Consider the following 14,144-nt stretch of genomic DNA (forward strand, 5'->3'; position numbering starts at 1 on the left):
TGGCTGAGTAGTATTCCATGGTATATATATACCACATCTTCTTTATCCAATCATCAGTCGAGGGACACTTGGGTTGCTTCCATGTCTTGGCTATAGTGAATAACGCTGTGATGAACACAGGGGTGCATAAGCCTCTTTGGATTGTTGATTTCAGGTTCGTTGGGTAGGTATGCAGGAGTGGGATAGCTGGATCATAAGGTATTTCTATTTTTAATTTTTTGAGAAATCTCCATACTGTTTTCCGTAGAGGCTGTGCCAGTTTGCATTCCCACCAGCAGTGGATTAGGATTCCCATTTCTCCACAGCCTCTCCAGCATTTGTTGCTTTTTGTCTTGGTGATTACAGCCATTCTAACGGGTGTAAGGTGATATCTTCGTGTGGTTTTGATTTGCATTTCCCTGATGACTAGTGATGTTGAGCATCTTTTCATGTGCCTATTGGCCATCTGTATATCTTCTTTGGAGAAGTGTCTGTTCATTTCCTCTGCCCATTTTTTGATTGGATTGTTTGTTTTTTTGTTATTCAGTTGTGTGAGTTCTTTGTACATTATGGAGATTAATTCCTTGTCAGATATACGGTTTGCAAATATTTTTTCCCAGCTGGTGGGTTCCATTCATTTTGATCCTGGTAGAAGCTTTTTAATCTGATGAAGTCCCACTTGTTTATTTTTTCTTTTGTTTCCCTTGTCTGAGTAGACATGAAATTCAAGAAGATCCCTTTATGGCTGATGGCAAGTAGTGTACTACCTATATTTTCCTCCAGGAGTTTTATAGTTTCAGGTCTCACCTTCAGGTCTTTGATCCATTTTGAGTTAATTTTTGTGTATGGTGAAAGAAGGTGGTCTACTTTCATTCTTTTGCAAGTGGCTGTCCAGTTTTCCCAGCACCATTTATTGAAGAGACTTTCCTTTCTCCACTGTATGTCCTTAGCTCCTTTGTCAAAGATTAGCTGCCCGTAGATATGAGGTTTTATTTCTGGACTTTCAGTTCGGTTCCATTGAGCTGTGTGTCTATTTTTGTACCAGTAAACATGCTGTTTTGATTACTATGGCTTTGTAGTATGTTTTGAAGTCAGGGATTGTGATGCCTCCAGCCTTGTTCTTCTTTTTCAGGATTGCTTTAGCTGTATGGGGTCTTTTGTTGCCCCATATGAATGTTAGTATTCTTTGTTCTATTTCTGTGAAGAATGTCCTTGGGATTCTGATTGGGATTGCATTGAATCTGTAGATTGCTTTAGGTAGTATGGACATTTTAACTATGTATTCTTCCAATCCAAGTGCATGGAATATTTTTCCATTTCTTTATGTCGTCATTGATTTCGCTCAATAATGTCTTATAGTTTTCATTGTATAGGTCTTTTGCTTCCTTGGTTAAATTTACTCCTAGATATTTTATTCTTTTTGTTGCAATTGTAAATAGGATTGTCTTCTTGAGTTCTCTTTCTGTTAGTTCGTTGTTGGTATGTAGAAATGCAACTGATTTCTGTAAGTTGATTTTGTACCCTGCCAATTGGCTGTAGTTGTTGATTATTTCTAATAGTTTTCCAATGGATTCTTTAGGGTTTTCTATATATAAGATCATGTCATCTGCAAACAGCGAGAGTTTCACTTCTTCATTGCCTATTTGGATTCCTTTTATTCTTTTTTCTTGCCTAATTGCTCTGGCCAGAGCCTCCAGTACTATGTTGAATAAGAGTGGCAAGAGTGGGCACCCTTGTCTTGTCCCTGTTTTCAGAGGGATGGCTTTCAGTTTTTCCCCATTGACTATGATGTTTGCTGTGGGTTTGTCATATATGGCCTTTATTATGTTAAGATACTTTCCTTCTATATCCATTTTGTTGAGAGTTTTTATCATAAATGGATGTTGGATCTTGTCAAAAGCCCTGTGAATTGATTTTCTTGCATCATTCTTTGTTTTTCCATCTAATCATTAAAAGGGGCCGTTGGAGATGAAAATCTGTGCTTGGCCCTCTATTTAATTTCCCTAGCACTTTGGATGGTAAGTTTCTGCAGGCTGAGAATTAGAGATCTGCTTTGTGGCTGGAGCTCCCCCCAACATCAGCCTGCCCTGAGCATTCTGAGATTGAATGTATTGTGATCCCCAGACCCTCACCCCATCCCCCGCTTTTTGGTTACATTATAACCCATACCCTAAGACCACTTACAGTTTCTTCCTATTCTTGTCTTTTGCCACATTTTTTTTCTAGTTGCCATCATAGTGCATCTATAATTTCAGGTCTTTCTCTTTTCACTTAAGTCATTTCCTTATGCTGCATACCAGAAACTATTCTTAATTTTAGAAAATAGAGATAAATCCCCAAGCTGGCCTTAAAACGAAATTGGCTCTTCGAGTCCTCCACAAGGAGGTTTTATTCCTGCCCCTCGTCTTCTGCCAGCCGCATGCCTGAGTAGACAATAGGGCAAGACCTGAGCTCATCTGTAGCTGGGATGGGGCCAGGCAGCTGGCTGCTTGCCTTGCTCTTTTCTTTTCTCTCTGATCCTGTGTTTTGGTACCACGTGCCCAGACTTCCATTGCCAAGGCAGAATGGAACACTAAGTTGATATCCCAGATAATACCCACATATGAAAGAGAGGACTGAAAGCCTTTTTCCCCCTGGAGGAAAGGAAAGAGGTCCAGGGTTTTAAGTCAACAAGTGTTAGTTAATTGTCTCAATATTATACCAAAGAGCAAAGAGATGCTTAGGGACAACACTTGCCCTGTGGTGATCTAGGTAAGAGGCTAAATGCAGAGCAGCCACTGGCTAGTGTCGAGTCCCACCTGGCTCATGATGGCTCAACCTGGTGGAGATCCTGGGCTAGTCAAGAGAAAAGCTTTGCTTGTGGCAGTTGGGCTGGGAACTGGGGGTGAGTGGAGTGGCATCTGGGGAGTTGGCCTGAGCGGGGGATTTCTACACAAAGAGGGGATTGGTTAACACTTTGTTTGCTCTGGGAAGATGACAGCCCTTTTACGGGAAGAGCAGAAGATAAACATTTGAGGAGGTAGGTAGGTAAAGAGACATTTGCTCTCTCTGGGAACTTCTTATCTCTCTGCGTACTGCTGCCCTTTAATTAATCCATTCAGATGCTACGACTGTTTCCAAAGGTTGAGAAACTACTGAGGTTTTTTATTACACCACATCTAAATTCCATAGAATGTGTTTCAGATTCTTCACTAGTTTTGTTCTCTCTGTCCAAGTGTGCCCCATCTCTCTGACCTGTGTCCTGTCTCCCACACTGACTTGCTCCTTTCTTCCAGTATTTACATATGTATTTTATGTCTGCCTAGAGTGCCTCATCTTGCCGGTTCTCTTTCCTTGAAACTTCTAATCAAAACTAACCCTCTGTGCAGAAGAGTCATTTGTTAAATTGCGGATACTAATTCAGTAGTTCTACACTGGGGACCTGAGATTCTGCACTTTTAACAACGACGTAGTGTGATTCCCACACTGCTGGTCCACAGACCACATTTGGAATAGTAGCGCTGTAGAGCAGGAGTTGGCAAACTTGTTCTGTAAAGGGTCAGAAAATAAATAGTTTTGGCTTTGCAGGCACTACAGTCTCTGTCACAACTATTCAGCTCTGTCCTGGTAGTGGAAAAGCAGCTGTATAGATAATGCACAAATGAATGGTCATGAGTGTGTTCCTGTAAAACTTTATTTACAAAAGCAGGTGGCAGGCCATCGTTGACGTAATTTGCTGACCCTTGTTGCAGAGCACAGACTTTAGAGTCAGATTGACAATAATCAAACTTTAGGTAGCTTCAAACCACTTGCTAGCTCTTAGTTTCCATATCTGTAGAATGGGGATAGTAATACAACATCAGGGTTGTTGTAAAGATTTAGGTAAGAATGGGAGCTCCATGAAGGCAAGAGCTTTGTTTTGTCCACATGTCTCTGTTCCTAGACTATTACCTGGCACATAGTAGGTGCTAAGTTAAAATAAGGTATTAGCCATGGTCTTTCAAATGGAAACAAAATGGAGAGAGGAATGTAACCCAGGGCATATTAGAGATACCCCTTTGCAAATAATCCCTTGCAAAATAGTTTCATTTTACTAGTCCTATTTTTACTTCTACCCACCATGCAGTCCCTGATCTTAAGGCACTCGGTCTAATGAGGAGAGAGACAACAGGTAATAATGTGCCAATTCATATTGTCGTGATAGAGCTAAATATAGGGTGTTAAAGGAGCACATGGGTTGCTCCAGTACAGATGGTAGTGGTTCTGGAAGATAAGATATTTGAGCTGAAATTTAAAGCGTAGGAATTTGCCGGGCAAAAAAGATGGGTAGCCTAGCCAGTAGGTGTGACACATTTGAGCTCCAGTTGTGGGGGCAGGTATTTTGGCCTGATTAGATCATAGAATTCCATTTGTCTCATATCTGCTTAATTGGTATTATTACTGACAGCCTGCCCTTTGGGAAACAGCTTAGTTCTCTGTAGGACTGGTGGGAGGGAATGAAGGGAAGTTGTGGAAGAACGTGGCTCTTTCTGCACTCATAAGTACTTAATAAAAGCTCAAAAGTCTAGGACACACTGCCATTCTAGTTTGTCAGGTGCAGTTATGTATTTTTTAAATTTTTTATTTTTAAGTTAAAAATTATGTGAAAGAAAGAATGATATAATCAAACTCCCGTGTGCCCATCTTCTAGCTTCAGCAATTATCAAATCAGGGCCAAACTTGTTTCTACATCCCCCTGATTACTTTGAAGCAAATCTCAGACATCATATTTTGACATTTCTGACACACATATTTTGATTTTCACAGAGGCCAGCGCTGCTGAGGAAGCGGACGTGCATGTAGCTGTGGTAGTGAGGCCTGGCAACGCAGGGTTAACAGATGATGAGAAGACTTACTACAGCCTCATCACATCCTTCAGTGAACTGTACCTGCCTTCCTCAGCCTAGAGGAGGACTTCAAAGAAAGACCAAACTGTCTTCACAGAGTTGTCCCTGTAGTCTAGTTTTATTCTAATGGTAAAAGTAACTTACTTAAAAAAATGCATAGATATACACACATATATGTATGCAAGCATATATATGTGTATCTTCAAACTACCTTTTATGGGCACATAAGTGAAAAAAAAATCTCAGTTCAGTGAAAAGGAAACTTATTTAAAGATGCTTTATATGTAGAAATTGTTTGAAACCACAACTCAGACCCGTATTGAGGGCAAAATGTACTTGATAGAAGAAATTACTACAATAGATATCAAATGTGTGATGTTTATCAAGTCGTGTACCAAAATGGAGAGGTAGGTTTAAGAAGTTATTCAGAAGCCTTATTATTTTAAAAAATGGAAGTATTTTAAAGACTTTTCCTAATAATAATTCATCTCCCTTTTAAATTATGAGTTAGAAGATTACAACAGCTGAACTTCAAAATATTAGCCTCTCTATATACAAAGGACAGAGCTGTTTGTTTCTGCTCCAAAAGAGAGCAAAATTGGGAAAGAGTGCTCCTTTGAGTCTTGATTAATTGTGTCACTTAAGAAACTTGCTAATCATTGTGGCACCCACAGCGAGCAGTTGCCTTACCAGTGAAAATGGTGCACAGATGCAACAGCTAAAATAGAAATGTGGTTCTTAATGTTTAACAAAACAGTCTTAATCTTGCCAGTTGTTATCATTATAGATTCTATAGTTGCCTTTCTAACTACTTAGCACAGTTTGAGAGTATATGTTAATTGCTATTTACTATTAAAGAAAGGTTTACTGAAATCAGTCCATAAGACATAGAAGAGCCCTAATGTGTAATATTTTCCTCTGAAATAGATGTGAGAAATGTAAATTTTATAACAGCATTATTTATCCTGGTGCATTCTAATGGGATGTCATGTCAATTTCATGTTGTGATTAATAAAAACATTTTCTTCTTCACTCAGTTTTATGTAGGTCCCTGAACTATACCACATACTGCCATAAGCAAAAGAGAAACTGAAGAGAGATGGAAAAATAAGTATTTTATTTTAGGTTTTGCCTTAATTGTGTGAGGGGGTATGGGGGTGTGTGTGGTTTTTTTGTGTGTGTGTGTGAGGAAGATTGGCCCCGAGCGAACAGCTGTGCCCATCTTCCTCTACTTTATATGGGACACTGCCACAGCATGGTGTGACAAGCTGTGCGTCAGTGCGCACGCGGGATCCGAACCTGTGAATCCCCGGCTGCCGAAGCGGAGCGTGCGCACTTAACCACTTGCGCCACTGGGCCACCTGCTAGGGTATGTGTGTTTTAATGGAATACCACTAGAAAATGATTGACTATTTTTTGAGTTATGTATACCTATATGGCTAACCTCATTGGTTATTATTTCATTTGGATGATAAGCATTTAGGATATAAATAAGATTTCTTAGATTTGTGAGAATCTTATATTTGAGGTTTATAAGATAGGATATTTATTGAAGGAGGCAATCATTCTCCTAATTAATCAAGAAAAACTGCAATAAATCCTGGAGGAATAATTTTGGAAATGTTTTGAATAAGGAAAAGGAAGTAGCCTTGCAAATATGAGAGAACAAGGAATATAAAAGATTTTGTGTTGATAATTTTTATCTTCTGGTAGCTAATTAAGAAATCTAAGGACTGTGAAAATAGAGAAGAGTAGTAAAAGGGAAATGAATTTAAGTGAATCTTAGAAATGGGAGTAATTTGTAAGTGATAGTAAAGCCACAAATGGTAATAAAAGGCTGAACTTCATACAATTTCTGAAAAAGCTCATGAGAAGACGACAGAAAAAGGTGTCTCTTAATGATAGTAAAGGAATAATTGGAAAAGTAAGGAAGAAATAAGAGAAAATTATGCACTAGGGTCTAGTTTAGAAAGAATTGAGGGAAAAGAGGGTGCTCAGCATCTAGTCAGCAGAGACTGGAGGTGGAGAAGTGTCTCAGTCTGTTCAGGCTGCTGTAACAAAATACCAAGAGACTGGGTGGCTTATAAATAACAAAACTTTATTTGTCACAGTTCCGGAGGTTGGGAAGTCCAACATCAAGGTGCTGGCAAACTCATTGTCTAGTGAGGGCCTCTTTCCTCATAGACCGCAGTTTTCTCTCTGTAACTTCACATGGTGCAAGGGTTGAAGGCGCTTTCTTGGGCCTCTTTTATAATAAGGGCAATAATCCCATTCATGAGAGCTCTGCCAAAGGCCTCCCAAAGGCCCCACCTCCAAATATATCACCTTGGGGGTTAGATTTCAGCATATGAATTTGGCAAAAACAGTACCAGAAAAATGAGTTTATATTGAGTAGTTGAGGATGGAAATAGATTCAAAAATTAAGAGAAAGTTGCAGTGTCAGATTCATTTTGTCAAAGTGGGGTGTACAAGGAAGGGAAAAAGAAGGTAAGTTGAATATTTCTTAGATCCTAAGAAACCCATTCACAATTGATGTGATAGAAAAGGATCTTAGGAAGAACTTGAGGTATAAAGTAGACTGGTCATGAGGGAGGAAAAATGCCTAGAAAGTGAGTAGTGAGCTAGGAGGTGAATCCAGATAAATTCGTGGTCTTTAGTAAGGTCACGAGAAAAAAATCCTACCTCTGGAATTTCCAGAAAGAGAACAGAGGCACTAAATTTTCTCAGCATCTTGTTTGCAGAGAATACAGGGGACAGAGGCCTCTTAGAGTTGTGGCCCTTTTAATTCCTGTTTGTTAATCCAGGTCTATCTCACTTGTGCTCTTTCCTACAGTGGCACTGATTTCTAATCTTGGGTCAAAACTCAAGTTTGAGGGAGAAGCCTCAGACAAAGGGGGTTCTCTAATCTTATCAGCAATTCTGGAGTAGCAGGGCTTCCTGCTTGGCCTTCTGGAAGGCTGGCCTTAGTTCCTAAGCCTAACTGATGTCCAGTTTAGAATTGCACAGGGAAAGGTTAAAAGCCACTGGGCTATTACCAAGACAGGTGCACAGCAGCCTTTGCCCAGCAGATGGTGCTGTTTCTCCAGAGACCTTATCAAGTGTGTGGTCACGAGATAACAGCAGATGGAGCTAAGAGGTAGCATTAAGAGAGAAAAATGAGTATAGTTCATTTATCCCTAAAAGCCAGTAGCATGATATTGCAAGAGTCAGAGTCGTTTGGAAAAAATGACAGTAATTCTGAATGAAACCCACTAATATTCTTCTTCCCCCCTTGTCCTCTAAGTCACATTAAAAAAAAAGTCAATGATTTTTGGATAGCTAGTTTTTCCAGCTGCATTGTTAAAAAGGACTTGTTTTCCGATTTTTAAAATTCCCATCAGAGTACAAAGTTGAATGTAACACGTGATGAAATATGTAAATGAAAACAATTTGTTATTCCTACTACCCATGCCCAGATGGCAAAAATGCTATTATCTTCAACCTAATATTTGAGAATAGTTTGCAGTTTTTGCTAACACGTTGGAATAACTCTATCTAACAGAAGTAAAATTCACTCTCCTTGCAGATTTAACCCAAGTTATTCATTCAAATCTTTATTAAGCATCTACAGTGTGCCCTGGATCTGCTGTAAGGAGACAAAGTCCCTCCCTACTCTCATGGTACATTTTTGGAGAAGGCAGTCAATAAATAATGAACAACAACAACAACAAATTAGATACCAGGAAGTGCTATGTGGAGAAAATAGGACAGAGTGGCTTTTTACAGGGGGATTCTCAGAAGGTGACATCTAATCTGAACAACATGAAAGACTAGATATGTAAGAAACTAGAAGGAAGAGCATTCCATGAAGAAATCAGTGGGAAAGACTGGAGGAGGAGGAGTCAGCGGGACTGCCTCTGGACTATGGAGTTGAAGAACACCGTCAGTAGTTGTAATCTAGAGTTCTGGAAGCCTGCCACCATTGACACTGCTGCTCACATCCATGAAGCTGGCCAGACACTGGAATAAGGAGTCCAACCAGTACAACTTCCTCCAAACACTTGCACTCTGTGACCTTGCTTACCAACAGCAATACCAAGAGGAAGATTGCCTTTGTCTTGCTTCTCTTTACAAACTTTGTGCTAGTGCATTTAATTGGCAGTGCCTAATTCCAACCCAGAACTCGACATGTGAGGGTATCTGGGACGTGTTCTTAGGTTTCCAACTTCTCCAATTAGCAGATAAAATGGTGCTTGAGAGAGCCAGTCTGTTAGCTCTAAGATAGAAGGCTATTGTAATGAAAATAAAGGATGCTGTGGCTTGGCTTAGGATGGCAGTAGTGGAAATATATAGAAGTAGACGGGTTCAAAATATGTTTTAGAGGTGACAACAACAGCACTTATGTATTGATTGGATTTGGAAGGGTAACTCCTAGATTTTTAGCTTGAGCCGTCGGAGACATGGTGCCACTGGAAGAACTGGTGCGGCTGACATACTGTTTAGAGTGTGAAGTGCCAGTGTAGATATGACCAAAAAGCAGTTGGATTTAAGTAGCAAAGTCATGGCCTTGGCCTGGCTGGAGATAGATTTGAGAGTTCATTGGCCTAGAGATGCCATTAAAAGCCATGGAATATGGTCCCATAAGACTGTTGATTGAGAGCCTAGACAGAGCCCTTAGGTTCCAACACTAGAGATAAAACTAAGGAGAGAAGCCAGCAAAGGAGGTGGGAAAGGATTGGGCCTCGAGGAAGAAAAACCAGGAGAGTGGCCTGAGAGCCAAATGAAGAAGGGAGCTCAAATGTGTCAAGTGCTGGTAAGAATTCAAGTAAGTTGAGAATAGCAGAGGCCCTGGGATTGGACTAGCACAGTCTCACTGAAGTGGTGGGAACAAAAGTAAGATGAGTTTAAGGTGAGGAGAGAATATGAGGTCTAACTGAAGGTTTATCAATTTTGTTGATTTTTCAAAGAACCAACTTTTGGTTTTTTGATTCTCTATTTTATTTATCTCCACTCTAATCTTCATTATTTCCGTCCTTCTGCTTGTGTTGGGTTTAGTTTGCTCTTCTTTTTCTAGTTCCTTAAGGTGGTAGGTTAGATTATTGCTTTCAGATCTTTTTTTTTTAATGTAGTCATTTATATACCTCTGAATTTCCCTCTGAGCACTGCTTTCACTGCATCCCATAAGTTTTGGTATCTTGTGTTTTTATTTTCATTCATCTCAAAGTATCTTCTAATTTCCCTTGTGATTTTTTTTAACTCATTAGTTGTTTAAGAGTGTGTTGTTTAGTTTCCACATATTTGTGAATTTTATAAATTTCCTTCTGTTATTGATTTCTAATTTCATTCCCTTGTACTTAGAGAACATAGTTTGTATGATTTTGATCTTTTAAAATTTATCGAGAGTTGTTTTGTGGCCTAAATCCTGGAGAATGTTCTTTGTGCACTGGAGAAGAATGTGTCTTCTGCTGTTGGGTGGAGTGTTCTATAGATGTTTCTAGGTCCAGTTGGTTTATAGTGTTGTCTTCTATTTCCTTGTTGATCTTCTAGTTCTTTTATCCATTATTTTTTTTTCTTTTTTTTTTTTGGTGAGGAAGATTAGCCCTGAGCTAACATCTGTTAACCAATCCTCCTCTTTTTTGCTGAGGAAGATTGGTCCTGGGCTAACATCTGTGCCCATCTTCCTCTACTTTATATGTAGGATGCCTGCAACAGCATGGCTTGATAAGTGGTGTGTAGGTCTGTGCCCGGGATCCAAACCCACGAATCCTGGGCTGCCGAAGCGGAGTGCGTGAATTTAACTACTATGCCACCGGGCTGGCCCCATTTTATCCATTATTGAATGTGGAGTATTGAATTCTCCATCTATTATTGTTGAACTATTTCTTCCTTCAATTTTGTCTGTTTTTGTTTCATTTATTTTGGTGCCATGTTTTAGATGTATATGTGTTTATAATTGTTATGTCTTCTTGATGGATTCATCTTTTGACATTATAGTGAGTGTCCTTCTTTGTCTCTTGTAACAGTTTTTGTCTTAAAGTCTATTTTCTCTGATATCAATATAGCCACTCCAGCCCTCTTTTGGCTGCTATTTACATGGCATATCGTTTTCATCCTTTTACTTTCAACTTTTGTTTGTCTTTGAACCTAAAATATGTCTTGTATAGACAGTGTATAGTGGATTATGTTTTTGGAATCTATTCTGCCAGTCTCTGCCTTTTAACTGAAGAGTTTAATCCATTACATTAAATGTAATTACTGATAAGGACTTACTTCTATCATTTTGCTATTGGGTACTAACTTGCAACTAGAAGATGAATAAGTTCTGGAGATCTAATGCACAGCATAGTGAATATAGTCAACAATACTGTATTATATACTTCAAAACTGACTTCTATATTTATACTTTTTTCGTTCCTCAGTCTTCCATTACTGCCTTCTTTTGTGTTAAATAGGTATTTCTAGTATATCATTTTAATTCTTTGGTTGCTTCTTTTACCATATATTCTGAGTCATTTTCCTACTGGTTTCTCTAGGGATTTTAATTAACATCTTAATTTAAACAGTCTAGTTCTAATTAATACTACCTTAGTTTTAATAGGAGACAGACTTTGCTTCCAAATAACTCCATTCTCCCCCCACTTATGTTGTTGTCACAAATTACATCTTTATACATATGTGCCCATCAGAATAGATTTATAATTATTGCTTTATGCAGTTGTCTTTTATTTTTGTGCGTGTGAGGAAGATCAGCCTTGAGCCAACATCCATTGCCAATCCTCCTCCTTTTTTTTTTCTCCCCTTTTCTCCCCAAAGCCCCAGTAGATAGTTGTATGTCATAGTTGCACATCCTTCTAGTTGTTGTATGTGGGACGTGGCCTCAGCATAGCCGGACAAGCGGTGCGCCGGTGCGCGCCGTGATCTGAACCGGGGTCGCCAGTAGCGGAGCACATGCACCCAACTGCTAAGCCATGGGGCTGGCCCCTATGCAGTTGTCTTTTAAATCAGATAGAAAAAGAGGAGTTACAGACAACAAATACATTTATAGTTTTTAAAAATATTTACCTATTGTATTAGTTTCCTAGGGCTGCAAAGTACCACAAATTGGGTGGCTTAAAGCAACAGAAATTTATTCTCTCACAGTTCTGAATGCCAGAAGTCTGAAATCAAGGTGTTGGCAGAATTGATTCCTTCTGGAGTCGCTGAAAGAGAATCTGTTCCATGCTTCCTAGCTTCAATCCTGGTGACAGCTGACAGTCCTTAGCATTGCTTGGCTTGTGGAGGCATTACTCCAATCTCTACCTCCACCTTCACATGGCATTCTCCCTGTGTATTTGTGTCTTCAAATGGCTGTCTTCTGAGCCAGCCCTGATGGCTCAGTGTTTCAAGTTTGGTGCTCTTACTGTTTTGGTGGCCCGGGTTTGTTTCCCAGTCGCGGAACCCACACCACCCATCTGTCAGTTGCTGTTCTGTGGCGGTGGCTCACATAGAAGAACTAGAAGACTAGAAGGACTTACAACTAGGATAAGCAACCATGCACTGGGGCTTTGGGGAGGAAAAAAAATACAAAAGGAGGAAGATTGGCAACAGATGTTAGCTCAGGGGGAATCTTTCACTGCAAAAAAAAAAAACAAACAAAAGGCTGTCGTCTTATGAGCACACCAGTAATACTGGATTAGGGGCCTACCCTTCTCCAACATGACCTCATCTTAGTTATATCTGCAATGATTCTATTTCCAAATAAGGTCTCATTCTGAGGTACTGGGGATTAGGACTTCAGCATATCTTTTTGGGGAGACACAATTGAACCCATAATTCCAGGAATATGTCGGAGCTTTTCAAAGCCCTTGTTTACCAAAGCATCTCATTCTCCATTCTTGCCTCTCAAGCTTTTTGGTTAGTCTATTGTTTGCCCCAACCGTTATTTATTGCTTTGGTTAGCTGTGACTAACACATTTGTCTTTAAATGTTTTTGACAAATGCCCCTGGGTAGCTGCCTCAGCACTGGCAGGATTCTTAGTGAGACAAAATAAAGGTAAATCCTTTGAGCCAGTCCTCCAAAGAGCCACCAGACAGGTTGTTATGGACTGAACTGTGTCCCCTACCCTTAACCGTCTCCCTCTCAAATTCATATGTTGAAGCCTCAACCTCCAGTATGACTGCATTTGGAGATAGGGCCATTAAGAGGTAACTAAGGTTAAATGAAGTCACGAGGGTGGGGCCCTAATCCTATGGGATTAAAGTCCTTATAAGGGAAGGAAGAGACACCAGAGAGCCCTCACCAAAAAACAAATTAGCCAGAACCTTGATCTTGGACTTCCCAGCCTCCAGAACTGTGAGAAAATAAACTTCTCTTGTTTAAAACACCCAGTCCGTAGTATTTTGTTATAGCAGCCTGAACTGACTAATACACACCTCAAAACAACCAACCACAATTTTTCACAAATGAGGTCCGTTGTTCTGCTCCCTGTGGTATTCTTACCTGTACAGGCTGTTATTTTCAAGGCCCACCAGTGAGTTGGGAACAGGGATCCACCAAGGTAAGTTAAAACCACAAAACTCTGTTTTTACTGAGGTTCAGCTGGTTTTTCTTGATTAAGCATCCCCCTTGTTGCTATAAGCTTTTACTTAGTTTCCAGAATTCTGATAAGTTGATTCAGACAGTTTTTGCCAGTCTATTTGTTGCTTTTTTTTGGAGGGAAAGACTTGGTGTTCCTTACTTCTCCATTTTCGCTGATGTCACCCTGCGGGCTCTCTTTACAATGTGACTTTGACATTCCTCCCACCAAGAGGTGGGAGCCTGTGTTCCCTCCCCTTGAATCTGGCTGGGAGCTTATGACTGCTCCGACCAGGAGGACAACAGAGGTGATGCTTTGTGACTTTCCAGGCTGGGTTATGAAAAGGATACAGCTTCTATATCCTTTTTTCAGGAGCTGGGGGTTGAACACTTGCTCTAGGGAAGCCAGCTACCATGCTGTGAGGGAGCTCAAATTAGCCCAGGTGGAGAGGACCATGTGGAGAGGAACTGAGGCCCCGAGCTGATGGCCAGCCTCAATCTCCAGACATATGAATAAACTAGCCTCTGGGTGCTTCTAGCCTCCAACACCCAAGTGTTCCAGCTGAGACTCAGACATCATGGAGCAGAAATAAGCTGTGCCTGCTGTGCCCTGCCTGAACTCCTGACCCACAGAATCTGTAAGCATAAAAAATGGTTGTTTTATGCCACTACATTTTGTCATAACTTCTTGGGCAGCCACAGTAACTGGAACAGTCTCCAAGTGAATCAAACGGTACTAAGCAGTGGACAGATGATTCATCTCTTTC

The 14,144-nt window shown here is 40.2% G+C and overlaps 1 protein-coding gene across 1 annotated transcript in view; it reads left to right on the plus strand.

The window, feature by feature from the left end:
- Positions 1 to 5,876, plus strand: part of ENOPH1 (enolase-phosphatase 1) — a 34,516-nt gene extending 28,640 nt beyond the window's left edge. The window contains exon 6 of the mRNA XM_058547407.1: positions 4,765 to 5,876. Coding sequence (XP_058403390.1) covers positions 4,765 to 4,904 — 140 coding nt within the window. The 3' untranslated portion in view covers positions 4,905 to 5,876. The remainder of the gene's footprint in view (positions 1 to 4,764) is intronic.
- The last annotated feature ends 8,268 nt before the right edge of the window (positions 5,877 to 14,144 follow it).

This window comes from Diceros bicornis, chromosome 8 (genome assembly GCF_020826845.1).
Source record: "Diceros bicornis minor isolate mBicDic1 chromosome 8, mDicBic1.mat.cur, whole genome shotgun sequence".
NCBI classification, from domain to species: domain Eukaryota; kingdom Metazoa; phylum Chordata; class Mammalia; order Perissodactyla; family Rhinocerotidae; genus Diceros; species Diceros bicornis.